At 42.8% G+C, this 16,922-nt stretch overlaps 1 protein-coding gene across 1 annotated transcript; it reads left to right on the top strand.

Annotated features, from left to right (window-relative positions):
• The first annotated feature begins 2,228 nt into the window (after positions 1-2,228).
• Positions 2,229-16,902, top strand: LOC118085327 (arylsulfatase D). Its single transcript, XM_035115867.2, has 11 exons — positions 2,229-2,360; positions 4,325-4,377; positions 5,226-5,375; positions 7,294-7,415; positions 7,718-7,840; positions 8,502-8,925; positions 10,904-11,040; positions 11,134-11,268; positions 12,023-12,185; positions 13,034-13,155; positions 15,606-16,902. The coding sequence occupies exons 2-11, from the start codon at positions 4,373-4,375 to the stop codon at positions 15,962-15,964; spliced, it is 1,740 nt and encodes a 579-aa protein (XP_034971758.1). The 5' UTR covers positions 2,229-2,360; positions 4,325-4,372; the 3' UTR covers positions 15,965-16,902.
• Positions 16,903-16,922: the final 20 nt, after the last annotated feature.

Below are 16,922 nucleotides of genomic sequence, written 5' to 3'. Positions count from 1 at the left end.
GCCATTGAACCCCCCTGGACAGGACAGATAAAAGGGATTCCTTTTCCAGACAAGCTTGCACATTTTGACCTGAAACCTGAAATTCACAAATTTTTAGCTCTACTGTCTCCTTCAAACCTCCAGATATAGAGGTTCTGCTATGAGGTAACTTAGGAGTTAAATTTGTGAAGTGTTCAGAATGGTTAAGTTTTACTATTATATCTGACTGTCTGAATATAGGGGAACTCTGTACAGTAAAAGTGTATACCGGGCACATCCAACTCACAAGAGACTGTGATCTACTCACAGTATTAAAAAAACTGGCAGTGATCTACCCAGGAGGATCGACCGGTTAAACATGCCTGGTGTATATTATTCAGACCCTAGAAGTGAAGCATTATGCTCAACGGATGTTTTACTGCACATGACCCTGTGTCAGCTCAGTGATATTTAGATCTTGATAGCTTACATGTTCTACATTTCTTTGTAATATATTCATTGGTAATAGGCTGGATGGTTTGATGGGGAAGTATCTGTAGCTAAAAACAGTAACATCTCCAGAAGATTCCTGTGACAAGGAGCAGTGTTTTCAAACGAATAAGTCAACCTGAGATGACTTTTTTAAAAGTTTTCATTTGCACACAATGTGTGCTGGTCCCCAGGGTAATCTGAGAGGCGTAGTCAAAGTCCAGTCATTGGTTCGAAGATTCATGGTCGAGACAGTCTGAAGTAGTCAAAGCTGGGAGCAGGGCAGGGCATCAGGCAAGGTCAGGAACAGGTACGTAGGTCAGGAACTAAGGCAGGTCAGAAGCACGGGCAGGAAAGCAAGGCAGGAACACTGGCAGGGTCTAGCAACCAACAATGTTGCTCCCGCAACCCAGAGCAGGGTTTGGCTGCTAAAACAGCCCCGATCCCCTGGTGACTCACTTCCTCGCCTCACCTGGAGGCGAGCACTCCTCTTGTGAGTACTCGGGTCCCTTCTTCTATTAGCCCTGAGTCTCTGCATCTCGGGAGACGCCGGTGGATTACTGGACGCAGGAGCCGCCTCAGCCCCAGCCGGCAGTGGGTCAGCTGCTGGTGGAGACCCGGCTGATGGCAATGAGGTATCCTCTGCATCTGGAACCAAGGCAGGCTCAGGCCCCAGACTCGGCTCAGCTGATGCTTGCTGCAGAGGAGATTGAGCGGACTGAGGCTCCTCAGGACCAGGCCCCAAACTTGGTTCGGCCAATGTCCCAGGCAGAGGGTCCAGTAAAGGCTGCGATTCCTCCGGCTCCGAGTCAAAGCCTGAGTCCCAGGCCATCACACAATGATCATATCTGGTCCTTCGGATGGATGGGGGAAGAGGAGGGGAGCTTGGGAAAGTGTATTGGTCCAAATGTGTTTCCTTGTAGTCTGGGCACATGTTTCAACCATTCACTGGCTTGGTATGTGCAGCTTCACTAAAGGTCAGCTCAATCTTACTTTGTGTGTGAATTGTACATGGCAGGGAAATAGAACCTGCCCCTCCAGATGTTATTAGAATACAATTCCCATCATCCATTGATAATGCTGGCTGGAGCTGAGGAGAGATGAAGTCCAACACATTTCTCATCCCTGCCCTAAAAGGACTTGGCAAACATTCGAATCTGGTGACTTCAGCTTTTTATGAGCATTCCTTGCTAATGCTGCCCAAAAATGTGCTTTCAGTGTGCTTTCTGGAACTCTGCACATACCCTGGGACTATGTGACTACTTTAGCTTCACTTTGTGTGCAAGGAATGCACGACCAATGCCAGCGTGACCGACAGAAGCAAGCACTGACTGTCCTCCCTTGACAAGGGACTGAGAAAGAGCCCTGATTGTGTACAAATGCCAAATAAACAACTGGAAACATTGCCGCATTAAACACAAGTAAATTGTTCTATTTGGTCATTAATTAACTCTGCCAAACGAATAGTTTCCTACCAAAAGGCAAGGTCTACTGATATCTTAATCAAAGCACTATTTGCATTTTCTGGAAAGTAACCAGTCTGTTTGTTTGTCCTAAATGTAATAATCCTTTGTGTAAACACCAGCTCATGTCTTTTAGCTGTGCAGACTCTGTTTGTCAATCTTTCTCCTGAGAGAGTACACCAAGATCCATACATTCCTTGCTTTCAAGCCTTCTCATGGATGCGTCGAGCAGACCTCCCTCAACTTGGCTAGCTTGATCACATCCCTTTCACTAACCGCCCCCATTTCCCCACATCTTCCCTATGTTTGGTTAGGAACCTTAAGGGAATACAAGCCTTGTGTGCTCTTCTGGGGAGAACTTTTCTACTTTTAAGCCACTTCCAAGGGCCCCAGGTTGCTTGGTTGGAACCACATGAAAACCGCTACTTCTCCTTCTTTCCTCTGGAAAAGGTAATTGTTGGTGTTTTATTCCTTCTTTTTCACTCTGGTTGCATGCACACCATGCATTTAAAGCACATGTAAATGTTTTGTTGCTTTCAGAAAGTACAAGTAGGAATGTGCTGCCTTATGCTGTTCCACAAAAAAGGGGCAGCCTTACTGAAAGTTACTGGAGACTGGGCTTCTGATATTTTAAGGACTTGGATGAGAAACTGCAGTGACCTATGAGGTATATAAGGGACCCAGTGCACTGTGGGTTAAACCACAGAGCCTAGAGCTTGCTGATCAGAAGGTCAGTGGTTCGAATCCCTGCAACAGGGTGAGCTCCCGTTGCTCGGTCCCAGCTCCTGCCCACCTAGCAGTTCAAAAGCACATCAAAGTGCAAGTAGATAAATAGGTACCACTCCAGCGGGAAGGTAAACGGCGTTTCCGTGTGCTGCTCTGGTTCGCCAGGAGCAGCTTTGTCATGCTGGCCACATGACCTGGAAGCTGTCCTGTGGACAAACGCTGGTTCCCTCAGCCTATAGAGCGAGATGAGCGCCACAACCCCAGAGTTGGACACGACTGGACCTGATGGTCAGGGGCCCCTTTACCTTTTATGAGGTATATAAGGGATAGGCAGTCTGATACTGAGATGCATGGGGTCTTATATGTTAGAACCACTACATTGAACTTGGTCCAGTTGAAAGCCAGTGCAAATTAGCCACAAGCCCACAGGTAGGTTGACTGAGATCTGTCGGTCAAGACTGCTATTCAAATTACTATTCCCAAATAGTATGAAACCTATGGACACTTTTCTGTCCACAAATGTGGTGACTACTTGTGTGACTGCCATAGAAAGGGAGAGCTGCTTCCCATCCACAGCTGTCTAAGGAGACTCCATATCTGTACAGCTGAAAAGCTGTTCGGGCAGCTTTACATGTAGTAGCCATAAAATAAGAAAAGGCAGTGGCTCCCAGTGTTAAAGTGAATCAGGGCAGTGTTTCACAATACAATGTTTTAAGATTCACAGCAATATGAGACATCAGGTGCCAGTGAAGTATATTTGTTAGCAATAATGTATACTGTTGCACTGTTCTGAACTGCATTAAGCAGCTAATTGCAGAAAGAGGATGCTTGCACTCTTGAAACAAGACATAGAATCGTAGAATTGTAGCGTTGAAAGGACACTTAAGGGGCAGGAATCTCAGCATAGAAGCAAAGATTCAAGCAGACTTTAGTGCTTATCAGTGCAATCCTAGGCATGCTTATTTGGAAATCTCACTGAATTCATTGGGTTTATGGTGTGTGTGTGTGTGTGTGTGTGTGTGTGTGTGTGTGTGTGTGTGTGTGTGTGTCAGGAGGAGATGCAGTTTTGCAACAGCAAAAAATCTGGTAGAACCACCAATTATTTTCTACGTGAAAGGCCCCAGGTCTATGGTATTTGGTTTACAGAACAAGAAACTTACCTTCCTTTGGAGGCTTGCAAAAGTTGAGTAAACCTTTGCATGTCCTTAAAATTGACTGGCTGAGAGCACTGTAAGTGTCTCCCCTCAGGAAAGAACATTCTTTGCAGCATAACACTGAGCTGCATGTACTTAAAAAAGAAACGAAAAAGGAAGGAGAGTCCCTAAACATGTCACTGAAAGAAATGCTGTTTTACCACAACAAAAATGAAGTGGAACAGCACAGTAATGAATCCATCCCCTCGTGGCTATAAGCAGGTAGCTATAAAAAGGCATAAAGAAGAAGAACTCTGCCCCCATCAGATTGCATTGAACAGAAGTTTGTATGCCTCCTTCAACATGCTGTTTTCTTTCTTTTAAATGAATATAGAAAGATTTAACATCTATATATTGTCATTATTCAGATCTTCTTTAGTATTGGTGTTGTGTTATCTCAGAGTGGCTGGGGGATCCCGGCCAGATGGGCAGGGTATAAATAATAATATATTATTATTATTATTATTATTATTATTATTATTATTTTCTTTTTAGATTCTTCATTGCAGTATATCTACAACTTGGCAATCCCTGAAAGAGGTCATGTGGTATGTAGCACATTATTGGTAAAGGTGTTCACTAGAATTAGATGGTGTTTCCTTATATGATTTTTAAAAATAAAAAAAAATCCAATAGCTTGTTAATGCAATGGGAAAACAGTGTACTTCTGCATAATTGCTGTATTTTGTTGTATGACTTTAACATGTCTTAAATAAACTTTCATTCATAATAATCCACCTGTTGATTAATAAGGAAACCAGTGCAAAATAATAATATTATTTAGAAAGCAAAGCATTTAGAAAGCAAAGTATTAGAAAGCAAAGCATATGGAAACTACAGCAATATGCTTTATGGTGTGTCAAATGGATATTCTTGAGTAATATGAAACAAAAAACCCAACTTGGCAGTTTTTAATGGGAGCTGCTTGAAGGCAATAACTTGTCTGTTGGTCACGCACCCGTAGGAGCAAGATGCTTAGTAAGTAAGATGCTACACCTGTGTACATCACATATAATAAAACTGGCAGTCAGCGTTCAGAGGAACATTATGGTTTGCATTTTAGTTCATGCGCTTGCAAGGCTGCATGGTGACATTTCTATTGCCCAGCTAATCATATTGGTGCCCTTTGTGTTTTCACACTGCTTAATGGTGAAATTAGCTAAAAGATAACATCTAAAAGATAACATCTAATTAGCTAAAAGATAACATCTACAGCATGAATATGCAAAATTAAAGTTGCTTTTTAAAAAAAGCCATATTAAAATATTTTCACTCTCTTAGAAACTACATGTTCCTTTGTAGCCTTTCATGAGGAAAGTTACTATGGAGTGTGAATAGGATGAATTAGGACAGTGCAACACACCCATAACAGTTAAATCATCTTCCATCCTTCCAGGAGACATCCATACTCACTTCTAGCTTTGGTGCTATTGCTAAATCCACTGGAATTGCAAGCTTCAGTCAGCTATAAGCCCAATTTTGTCATCTTCCTGGCTGATGACTTTGGCATTGGGGATCTCGGCTGCTATGGAAATGATACAATCAGGTAAAGGCTTCTGCAGAACTTTGATAGCCTTCCATAACACATTCTATAAGTATGCATTCTATTGAATGTCAGGTGCTAGTGCTAGGCACTAATTTTATTTATCTATTTCTCATTGTATTTGATAATTTAATCAATAATAATAAATCTATTGCCTTTTAAACTGTGTGGGGTATTTTTGTTTGTTATAATGGTATGTGTTTTTGTGTTTCTATATTGTAAACAACCCTGTGATCTTCAGATGAAGGGTGATATAGAAATTTGATTCATTCATTCATTCATTCCATCCTACCTTTATTCTAAGAAGCTCAAGGTGACATACATGGCTCCCTTACACCAATCCATATTATCCTAACAATCCTATGTGATAAGTTAGGCTGAGAGTTAGTAGCCAGCCCATGGTCACCCAGTGAAATTCACATAATGACTGAATGTGGATTTGAACCCACTACACCACATTGACTTATATAAACTGTGGGGAAATCACCTTTTAAAATGTGCTTAATAGAACAAGGCTTGGTATTATTATTATTATTATTATTATTATTATTATTATTATTATTATTATTATTATTGCAGTTTATTATGAGCCCTTCACCCTAAGGTCCCAGAGCAGGTTGCAACAGTTAAAACACAATGTGGGTATTAAAATACAATACTGCAGAATATTAAAAACAGTTTAAAACAGGGGTCCCCAAACTACGGCCCCCGGGCCGGATGCGGCCCAATCGGCCTTCCAATCCGGCCCGCGACGACCCCCGCCGCCCGCTGCCGCCGCCCGCTCTCACGGCGCGCGGCGCAGCGGCGATCTGAAAAATCGGCAAAAAATCGCCGAAAATCCTTTGTGCGCATGCGTACGGGCCTCTCCCGACCCGGAAGAGGTCATTTCTGGTGCACTTCCGGGTCGGGGGAGGCCCATACGCATGCGCACAAGCGATTTTCGCCGATTTTTTTTCCGCCCGTGTGCGTGTGCGCATGCGCACGGGCGAGCACTCCCCCGCCCTCCGGCCCGCTGCGCGCGCACTCCCCTGCAGTCCGGCCCACCGCGCGGTCGGCGCGGCGGGCACCGGCCCGCCGCTCCGTAAGTCTGGGGACCCCTGGTTTAAAACAACTTAAGATACAATGTAAGCATAGGTGGAGGTAAAGTCAAGGGTTACATTTGCAGTACTAAGTAACTGTGCTAGTTGGCTGTTATTTAGTTACCTAAAGTTGATTTATGAAAATCTTTTATTTATATATATTATATTATATTATATTATATTAATTATATTATATTATTATACTGTGTGTGTGTGTGTGTGTGCGTGTGCGTGTGCGTGTGCGTGTGTGTGTGTTGAGGCTGCTACAATGACACTTTTATTTGGCTTACTAGGTAGAAAGCTTACCCAGAGGATTGGTCTTTATTGTGCATTCAATCTGATTTGTTTGTGGAGAGGTTATGCATTCAGCCTGAATTGTTTATATGTATTATATATGCTGACATAGCTCAGCTGGTAGAGCATAAGACTCTTAATCTCAGGGTCATGGGTTTGAGCCCCACATTGGGTGAAATACTCCTGCATTGCAGGGGGCAGACTAGATGGTCCTTGGGGTCCCTTCAATTGTATGGTCCTATTATTTCCATTAACAGTTAGTTCATTCCACACCTTTCTGTGCATTTTCCCATTTATGTGCTAATCCCCAAGTCACGCTGTTGTTTAAATGCATTTGTTGTGCTAGGTTGACAGGACTTTGACCCATTTTAATTGCACAAACCTAAATTTCCAGTATGCACTTGAATTTTTCTCACAAAAACACGACAATCTGGAGCTGCCTTTAGTTAACTTAGACTTCGTCGAGGCATTCAGTTACTGGACATTCTCTGTATGCGTTACGATTACTTAGCTGAAATATATTGCCCTGTTATTGTTGTTTTCCTTAGGACTCCCAATATCGATCGGCTAGCAGAAGAAGGTGTGAAACTCACTCAGCACATTTCAGCAGCCCCCCTTTGCTCCCCAAGCAGAGCCGCTTTCCTGACTGGCCGATATCCCATCAGATCAGGTGTGCGGTGTTGTCAAAAGGCACCATCTACTCTTAAGTAGAAACAATTGCCCTTGGAGACAATTGTGGGGATTTTCTTTATGGTTGTACCGAGGTATTGGATCTCGATGGGAAGGCTAAGAGAGGCAGGGCTTCACTATGCAGGCTTCACAAAGATCTGGTTTGTTTGTTTTTAATCTGGTGTCCATTGATTAAGATAAGGAGAGAGCCATCTTAATCTGCCATTAGAACTGTATGTGGACAACCGGCTGAAGTTCACAGCCATATTACTGGCTATGTTATATATAATCACTTTATCTCAGGTTTTGATGAAAGGGATCGTTTCCGTGTCCTTAGCTGGCTTGCTGGTTCTGGTGGGCTTCCTCAGAATGAAACTACTTTTGCTGAGATATTGCAGAACAAAGGCTACACCACTGGCTTAATAGGTAAGAAAACTTGGGCACAGCATTTAGGTGAAAGAATGTGTAAATGTCATAGAAGGTCATGGGGTACAGCAGTAGTCCCCATCACTACGTCCTTCTGGGGACGACCTTTTTGTTTATTATTATTATTATTATTATTATTATTATTATTATTATTAAACCACAAAATACATAATAAATATATTGGATAATTTTTTGTACCCACTGAATAGTGGCCGTTATTATTTCTTGATTTTATTATCAATTTTATCAATTGATTATCAATTTTCAATTATCAATTTTATTAATTGATTCTATATTCCTGCTGTTTTCTTATCTTTATAACTGAAGACCCTGCTGGAAGCCAGCCTGTAAATAAATAATAACACGTGTGTAATAAAATGCAAAAGGGAATCTTGAACATCTTTCACCAGGATATATGCCACTAATGCAATCTTTCTCAACCTTGGGTCCCTCGATGTTGTTGTACTACAGCTCCCATCATTCCTAGCCAGCATGGGCAGTGGTGAGGGATGGTGGGAGTTGTAGTTCAAGAACGTTTCGGGAGGGGGGGCAACTGTTTTAATGTATGAAATGAGTTGGACAATTTGGAAGCCAACTTGTCCATACACATCTGCATTGGTTGGAAAAAATGTAACTTTCCGTCCCAAATTCTGCTTTTCAGGGAAGTGGCATCTAGGTATGAACTGTCGAACCCGTGACGACTTCTGCCATCACCCCTTAAATCATGGATTTGACTATTTTTATGGAATGCCATTTTCAATGATGGGTGATTGTCAAATTACATACCCTCCAGAGAAGGAGATGCCCCAACGAATCAAGCTTTGGTCTTATACTCTGATGATTGCCCTCGCTGTACTTACACTTATGGCAGCAAAGCTCACTCATCTGCTGCCGCTCAGTTGGAAAACAATTTTCTCCCTAGCTTTGTTTGGTTTCGCCTTCTTCATTTCCTGGTACTCAAGCTTTGGATTCATAAGATACTGGGACTGCATTGTAATGAGAAACTATGAAATTACAGAGCAACCAGCGAAGGTAGAGAGAACTGCATCCCTGATGCTGAGGGAAGCCATTTCCTTTATTGAAAGGTAAAACGAGATTCCTTGTATAAATTACATGGAATTACAAATGTGTGAGAGGAAATGAAGCATCAATCTTGTTTGTTTGTTTTTAAAAAGTCCAATTGTAATGAATGTAACGATATCCAATAGAGGCAGGAGCAGCAAGGCCTTTAGAAGTTGTCTCTTTTCATTTTTCAGTCAGCAAAATGGCTACTCTACCTCACATCTCCAGTTGTGGGATTCTTGAGGCATTTCGGTTACACAAAAGACTTGGAATACTACGGTTATAGAAGTAAAAGCTACATGATCCATTGCTTCATCAGTCAGAAAGAAGTTTCACTGTAATTGCCTGCTCCGATGAAAAGCATTTCCCTCACATCTGCAAAGAGAATTATCTTCCCATAATTTTATATGAGGGAAGATTTTATGAGGGAATTTTATATTAATTTTATACCAATGAGCCTTATTGGGGTATTTCATGCCATCAGTTATAGTTTAATGCAGAAGTGAGGAACTTTTTACAGCCCGTAGACCTCATTCCCTTGTAGACAACATAGGTGCCAACTCCCTGGGGCCCTGGGTGCCCAAGCACCCACAAAATTCTCCATGAAGGGGCCAGGCACCCACAAATTTCAGGGCCAGGGCCAGGGCCATGCACGCTGCATGGCACCCACTGCCCTGGACATTCACAGTCATGGGGCCAAGTTGGCACTCCTGGTAGACAACCTTCCTGCAATCACATTCTATGGGTGGGCAGAACCAGAAGCAAATGCACTTTGTACGGTAGGCGTGTTTCTATACACAGAGAGACACACCACCCTCTATCCTCCATCGGGGCAAGCAAGAAGCATTATTAGAGTTCAAATTCTAGCCAAGTATAAATGCACAGGTGGGTGAAAAGCATTGCTGATGAAGGGTGTGGTCTGTAATTGTCCCTATCCTGGCTCCCACTCTCAGACTCATAAAGCCAATTCTCTGCTTGGTGGGAACCAAAGGTTTCAAGGAATCAGCCCCAATCGATGCTTTAGCTTGGTCTACAGGTTATAGGGGGTATACCATAGGTGTGTGGGAGATCCTCTCCCAGATTGAGGGCACTAGGAGAAGGGGACGACAGAGGACAAGATGGTTGGACAGTGTTCTCGAAGCTACGAACATGAGTTTGACCAAACTGCGGGAGGCAGTGCAAGACAGGAGTGCCTGGCGTGCTCTGGTCCATGGGGTCACGAAGAGTCGGACACGACTAAACGACTAAACAACAACAACCATAGGTGTGTAAGCATAATTCTAGGATTGTGCTTGTAAATGAGTGCTTCTCTGAAGGAGCTCAGTCTGTTCACGTTGGCAGTTGACAGCAAAGGTTCAGCTCCTCCAACTTCCTCTTAGCCCTGCTAATCGGAAATGTCAAGCAGAGGAGGAGGGGTCAGGGGTGTCTCTGGCTTGTGGGAATCATCTGGGAGTGGGGCAAGGTCCTCTCCCAGCAGACTGCTCAAGCCCACCACATCCCTCTCATCAGACTACTCCTCCCCCTCTGACAGATCTTGACAGCCCCTCTTGGTTGGTATTATGGAACTCATGACATCCCCAGGAGGCAGACAGAAAGGTTTAGGGGGCCACACACACCGCAGCTTCCCCATCCCTATACTCCCTCAGTATAGATTATTCACAAGGCACTGACAGAAGTATCAGAAAATTATATATACAGTGGGACCTCACTAGACGAATGCTCTGCTAGACGAATTTTTCGCTAGACTAATGGGTTTTGTGATCAGAGGTTGCCTCGCAAGATGAATTTGTTTTGTAAAAAATTCATCTAGCGAATCGCGGTTTCCCATAGGAATGCATTGAAATTCAATTAATGCGTTCCTATGAGATTCGCAAGACGAATTTTTCGCAAAATGAATTGATTCACAGAATGAATTAAATTCGTCTTGTGAGGCACCACTGTACATTTGTTTTTTCTAAGTGGAAACATTTATTGTTGTTGTTGTTGTCGTCGTTTCTGTAGGAACAAGCAAGGGCCATTCTTCCTATTTGTTTCTTTCTTACATGTCCACACACCACTGGTAACAACAGAAAGGTTCAGGGGGAAAAGTAGGCATGGATTGTATGGTGACAATGTCGAAGAGATGGACTGGATGGTAGGTAAGTCAACCTTCCTTTTTTTTTAAGAATATAAAACGGATGGGCAGAGCAATCGAAACCATGATCCTCTATGTCACTGTTGATTCTATATAGGAAGGATTTTGGATAAGCTTGACAAGGAAAAATTGGAAAACAGCACACTGACCTATTTTACTTCTGACCATGGTGCCCACTTGGAGGCAAAAGAAGGAAATGCTCCACGAGGTGGTTGGAACGGCATCTACAAAGGTGAGAATTCTGAGTCCAATGGAACATCCCTTCCCTTCTCCTGTGAATCTGCTCTGGGGGTATACCCAACCCTCTGGAACAGATTTGGGGGAGACCATTGAGGGAAGGGAAGGTCCATTGTGCACATGGAAGTCATTATGTTCATGACTCAATCTTGGGACTGGACAATGGGAACGCATCTCAGCCCTGATTCCAGGCCCATAATGCCGGTACTTAGATTTTAAAACCCTCCATGTCTTGGGTCCTGAAAGATTGCCTTCTCAAACATAAAGCATCCCTTGAGCACTAGACAAGTGTGTGTGTGTGTGTGTGTGTGTGTGTGTGTGTGTGTGTGTGTGTGTGGTAGTACTGTTTTTCTCATAGATTCATAGAATTGTAGAGTTGGAAGGGATCCTGAGGATCATCTAGTCCACCCCCTGCAATGCAGGAATATGCAGCTGTCCCATACGGGGGGGGGGGATCAAACCTGCAACCTTGGCATTATCAGCGCCACACTTTAACCACCTGAGCTATCCATGCTTAACTGAGCTATCTAGGCATGTTACACTTCTTTGTGGTCATGTTTGGTGGCTTTATCTTTTTCTTTGCTTGATAAATGTGTGAGTGTATTTTTTTCCCTTGAAGAGTGGAGTATTAAGTAAACGGCATCAAAAAATGAAGTGCAGTTTATTCAGTGTTCTATATAAACAACATAATAAGTGCATGGCAGGGAGTTAAATTTTAAATATGAGGTGTTGTTCTATGGCAATTCTAGGTGGAAAAGCCATGGCAGGCTGGGAAGGAGGAATCCGCGTCCCTGGATTATTTAGATGGACAGGAATGCTACCCAAGGGCAAGATTATTCATGAACCAACCAGTCTAATGGACATTTTCCCTACGTTGGTTCATCTGGCTGGTGGGACAGTACCACAAGACAGGTATGGATTATGTCAAGGTAGACACTTTCCTATATTTACCAGTGTCTCGAAATGGCTTATGGTTTTCTTGTATACAAGTAGCCAACTTCCCCTGATAAGTAGATATACACAGCAGGTGGCACTGTGGTTTAAACCAGTGTTTCCCAACCTTGTGCCTCCAGCTGTTTTCGGACTACAATTCCCATCATTCCTGACCACTGGTCTTGCTAGCTAGGGATGATGGGAGTTGTAGTCCAAAAACAGCTGGAGGCACAAGGTTGGGAAACACTGGTCTAAACCACTGAGCCTCTTGGGTTTGGTGATCAGAAGGTTGGCGGTTCAAATCCCCACAATGGGGTGAGCTCCTGTTGCTCTGCCCTAGCTCCTGCCAGCCTAGCAGTTCGATAAAGTAGATAAATAGATACCACTGCAACAGGAAGGTAAACCGCGTTTCCGTGTACTCTGGCTTCCGTCACGGTGTTCTGTTGTGCCAGAAGCAGTTTAGTCACGTTGGCCACATGACCCAGAAAGCTGTCTGGGGACAAACGCTGGCTCCCTCGGCCTGAAAGCAAGATGAGTGCCACAACCCCATAGTCTCCTTTGACTGAACTTAACCATCCAGGGGTCTTTTACCTTTACCTTTTTCACATACATATGCATATATACACATATGCGCGCGCGCACACACACACACACACACACACACACACACACACACACACAGAGCATATCAAATTCTCAGCTCCCACATTCATTTAGCAAATTACATAGTTACTATTGTTTCAAAGTTCTGAATGCAAAACTAATGTGGAACCAATCCAAGGGCAATTTGTTGAAAGCAATCTAAGTCATTCCCTTTGTCCCTTCAGGATAATTGATGGTCGAGATTTGATGCCTTTGCTGCAGGGATCAGTTCAGCACTCAGAGCATGAATTCCTGTTTCATTACTGTGGGATGCATTTACATGCAGCACGGTGGCACCAGAAGGACAGTAAGTACAGCAAATTCCTCCAAACAAAAATCTATTCAATTTCTGGTAAAATAATCATTCACAAAACAATGGCAAAATAGTTATGTTTTCTGAAGAGATTGTCTAATAATAATACAGTCGGACTAAGGAAATTAGTAAAGATCAACAACAAAGAGCAAGCAACTCAAGATCCCTCTTCATTTTCAGCATATTTGTGAGGATAATGTAGGACAGGCATCCCCAAACTGCGGCCCTCCAGATGTTTTGGCCTACAACTCCCATGATCCCTAGCTAACAGGACCAGTGGTCAGGGAAGTTGGGAATTGTAGTCCAAAACATCTGGAGGGCCGAAGTTTGGGGATGCCTGATGTAGGATGACCACAGATTAGGTATAGGAGGAAGGATTTGATTAAGTTTGCATTTAAAGGTGAACCTACCTTATTTGCACTTTCGGAAACCAATGTGCAACCCAAAACACAACCGTCATTGGGGATTCACACTTAACCTACTTTTGCAATTTAGTTCTCTAGCCAAGTAATATTAACACGATGGTTATATCAGGGGAAAGTGTTTGTAAAATAAAAAATAAAAATGTGTATATTTGGCAAAAGTGTATATGAGGAGAAATTCCCACCCAAATGTCAATGAATTTTCATGTGGGCTTTAAATTAAAAAAAAATCAAACTGATGGGGAACTGAATTTGGGAAGGTTTTGGAAGGTGAAAAACAGACAATCTGAAATTGGCAGATTTGCCAATTGCAACAAACTGTGTTCCTTGGAAGATACTGATCTCACAATAGAAAGAAATGGGTCCCTATTTCACTATTTCACAATCTATTAAGTCCCTTTTCAAATTGGTGAAGGAGCAGTCACTTCTGGGTGCTGTATTACCATATGCCTAACATAAATTAATGGATTTCTTGTTTAGCATGATACTTGATATTAAGAATACTTCCACATTTCAAATGGTGATTTCTTTTCCCTGTCTACTTGCATCCCCCGTTGGGCCCCACATTTCGCCTATTTCCCACTGTGTTCTTGTATAACGAAAGGACAAATGCATAATAAGGCATACATCAAGATAATGCATAGTGATTAAGAGCAGATCTTTGGGCAGCAAAGGGCTCTAGACTGTCAGTTATTATGGCGGCCTGGACCATGTACCCAGGAGCAGCTCATTTTGCAAGTAAACATGCTGACCTGCCATTTAAAATTACACGCTTGACTGCAAATGTTCATCACACTGTCTGATATTGTAGGGAGCTTACAAGCACAAGCATAACCATGTCTGCTGAAAAATTAGTTCTGTTTAATTCAGAGAGACTTCCTTCCAGATGAATGGGGTTAGGATTGCAGCCTTAGTGCCGCTTCAATGTCATGAAATGTGGCAACAGATCCATCATCTTGAAAGCGGTGCACGTAGGGCAACCTGTTTCTGGGTTGATCTGAGATATATCATTCTACAAAAAAGTCACTTGGCTGTGACTTTAATATGTATCAAGACGCTGGCAGGAACAATCGCAGTGTTGAAACCATCGACTTGGGGTGCTTGGGCTGGCTCACGAATAAGTAAAAGCTCTCATAAGAATTAACATAGAGGCAAGATATGTGGCACTTCTAATAAGGAGAAATTTGGGGACCATAAAGAAAACGAGGGCTCAGCATGATCCAAGACCTCAGTACAAGTGAGTGAGAAAGAGCATAACAGGGCAGCTATTCTATGGACAGTCACTTTTTCTTTTCTTACAATTATATTCTGCCCTTCTTCCATCATGGAAACTTGGGGAGCATGCATGGGGTTCCAGGTGGTCTCCCATCCAGATATGAGCTTCAGCAAGGTATTAGTCCCTCCAGACCATATCCTGGGATCCACCATCCCCTTTCGTCACTCCTATTATACTAACTAGAGCAAAGGTACATAACCAGGAATCTGGCACATACCGGTAATAGTTTTTTATTTAAGGACTGCAATTGACCAGAAGCTTTACAAATCTGCCTGCCTCACAGGGTATGCATGTTTGTTTGTTTGTTTGTTTGGTGCAGCCAGTATAAAAGACCAAGGAAATTGTGTGTGTTAATTGTATGGCTTATAAAAAATGATGTTGCATGCAGAAATGGCAAGACTAACAACCAAAATTAGAGATAAAAATGAAGAAACATTTTTGGAGGAATGGAAGTATTTCCCAGAATATTTAAAAAATATTATAGTATTATGAAAATGCAAGCAGGATTTGAAACATGCGCAACAGCTTAGAAATATCAGGATAAATAACTCAGGATGGTTAAATGTAGAGATTAAGAATAAAAATTATGCCGCATTTAAGGGAAAACATAGGACATCATGGGAGGGTGGATGGGAGGTCAAAAGGGAGTTCATTGTGTCTCTGGAAAAACGTGTAAAATTTGAAAATTCAATAAATAGTTTTTTTAAAAAAATGTATATATAATCATGTGGATTCTTTCCCACCAGGTGGAAATGTGTGGAAGGTTCATTACATGACACCAATCTTTCACCCAGAGGGATCTGGAGGTTGTTACAATATAAAATTTTGCCAATGTTCTGGGAAATATGTAAGACAACACGATCCTCCTCTGCTGTTTGATCTCTGGAGAGACCCATCAGAGGCTGTGCCTCTTTCACCAGACACGGAGCCCCTGTTCCATGAAGTTCTAAAGCGCATAGGCAGAGCTGTGGAAGAGCATCGCCGGACCCTCACTCCTGTCCCACCACAGCTCTCTTTTGGCAACAATATCTGGAAACCATGGCTGCAGCCATGCTGCGGGACCTTCCCATTCTGCTGGTGTGACAAAGAAAAGGAAAACCTATAAAATGGATATCATTTTAAAGTTCCCTGCGTTACGTGCCCTAAGAAGTTGCAATGGAGGTGGGCCTTTTCCCAGCCTGCTCACCTGGCTGGATGCAGACCTGCCATAGGATGGGGAACAACAGGTCAAGTTATTTTTGTGTGATGCTGGAGAGACATGTCTTGCTCTGTGCTAGACCCAAGAGCTCTGGCTTGGGGCTTCCTTGGAAGCCTAATGAGGATGTAAGATCTGTTGGGGAGTTAATGCTGTGAGCCCCTCCATCCTTTGATCACATTGTGTGTATATGTTTGTGTGTGTGAATAAAACCATATATCCTAAAAACACCACAGTTTCCTTTGACCTTCATTCCAAGGAAACAGAATCCCACGTAAGCGCTGGAGCCCCTGGAGTCTTTTGCTGCTTGGAGATGGGTGCAGCAATATTGTATTTCATTGTGATGCTGACATTATGTATTTCCTCTTAATCGTATTTTAGCTTTGTGATATTACCATTTTTTATTTGTAAACTACTAAGTGATATTTTATTGTGGGGTGTATTATTACTAGGCAGTCAAGTACAATTTCCTGTTGCCTAGAATGGAGACGTGGGAATGTGGCTCCCGACAGGGAGGACTTCCTGTCATACCTGCTCTGGAGCTTCCTTCCCCTGTGTGTGACCAGGTAGTTGAGTGTCACCCTAACTGACCAAGTAAACGGGCTGGCCATGCAACCATCTCTCAATCTTTTGGTCTTAGTCTTACTCATGGACTCTCACTCTCCTGGCTCAACCTTCACATAGGATGGAGCCCACAAGCAGAAAGTCTGAGATATAATTCAGACTTCTTTTCACTGTAACCACAAGATAAGGCCTACCTTCAGATTACTGCTGTGAACTGAATGTGAGTAAAACTCTACTCTTTCTTTTAAAGAAGACTGTGTTGTGTTATTATTTTAATAGGGAAATAAAGGGGAAACTTATCAGG

This window comes from Zootoca vivipara, chromosome 4, assembly GCF_963506605.1.
Source record: "Zootoca vivipara chromosome 4, rZooViv1.1, whole genome shotgun sequence".
NCBI lineage: Eukaryota > Metazoa > Chordata > Lepidosauria > Squamata > Lacertidae > Zootoca > Zootoca vivipara.
The sequence above is the reverse complement of the archived record's forward strand: the minus strand, read 5'-3'. Positions and strand labels throughout refer to the sequence as shown.

Excerpts from the sequence above, each read along its gene's own strand:
- LOC118085327 (XM_035115867.2), top strand. Across the intron at positions 7,416-7,717 it reads CCGATATCCCATCAGATCAG|GTTTTGATGAAAGGGATCGT; the intron begins GTGTGCGGTGTT and ends ACTTTATCTCAG. Across the intron at positions 11,269-12,022 it reads TTGGAACGGCATCTACAAAG|GTGGAAAAGCCATGGCAGGC; the intron begins GTGAGAATTCTG and ends TGGCAATTCTAG.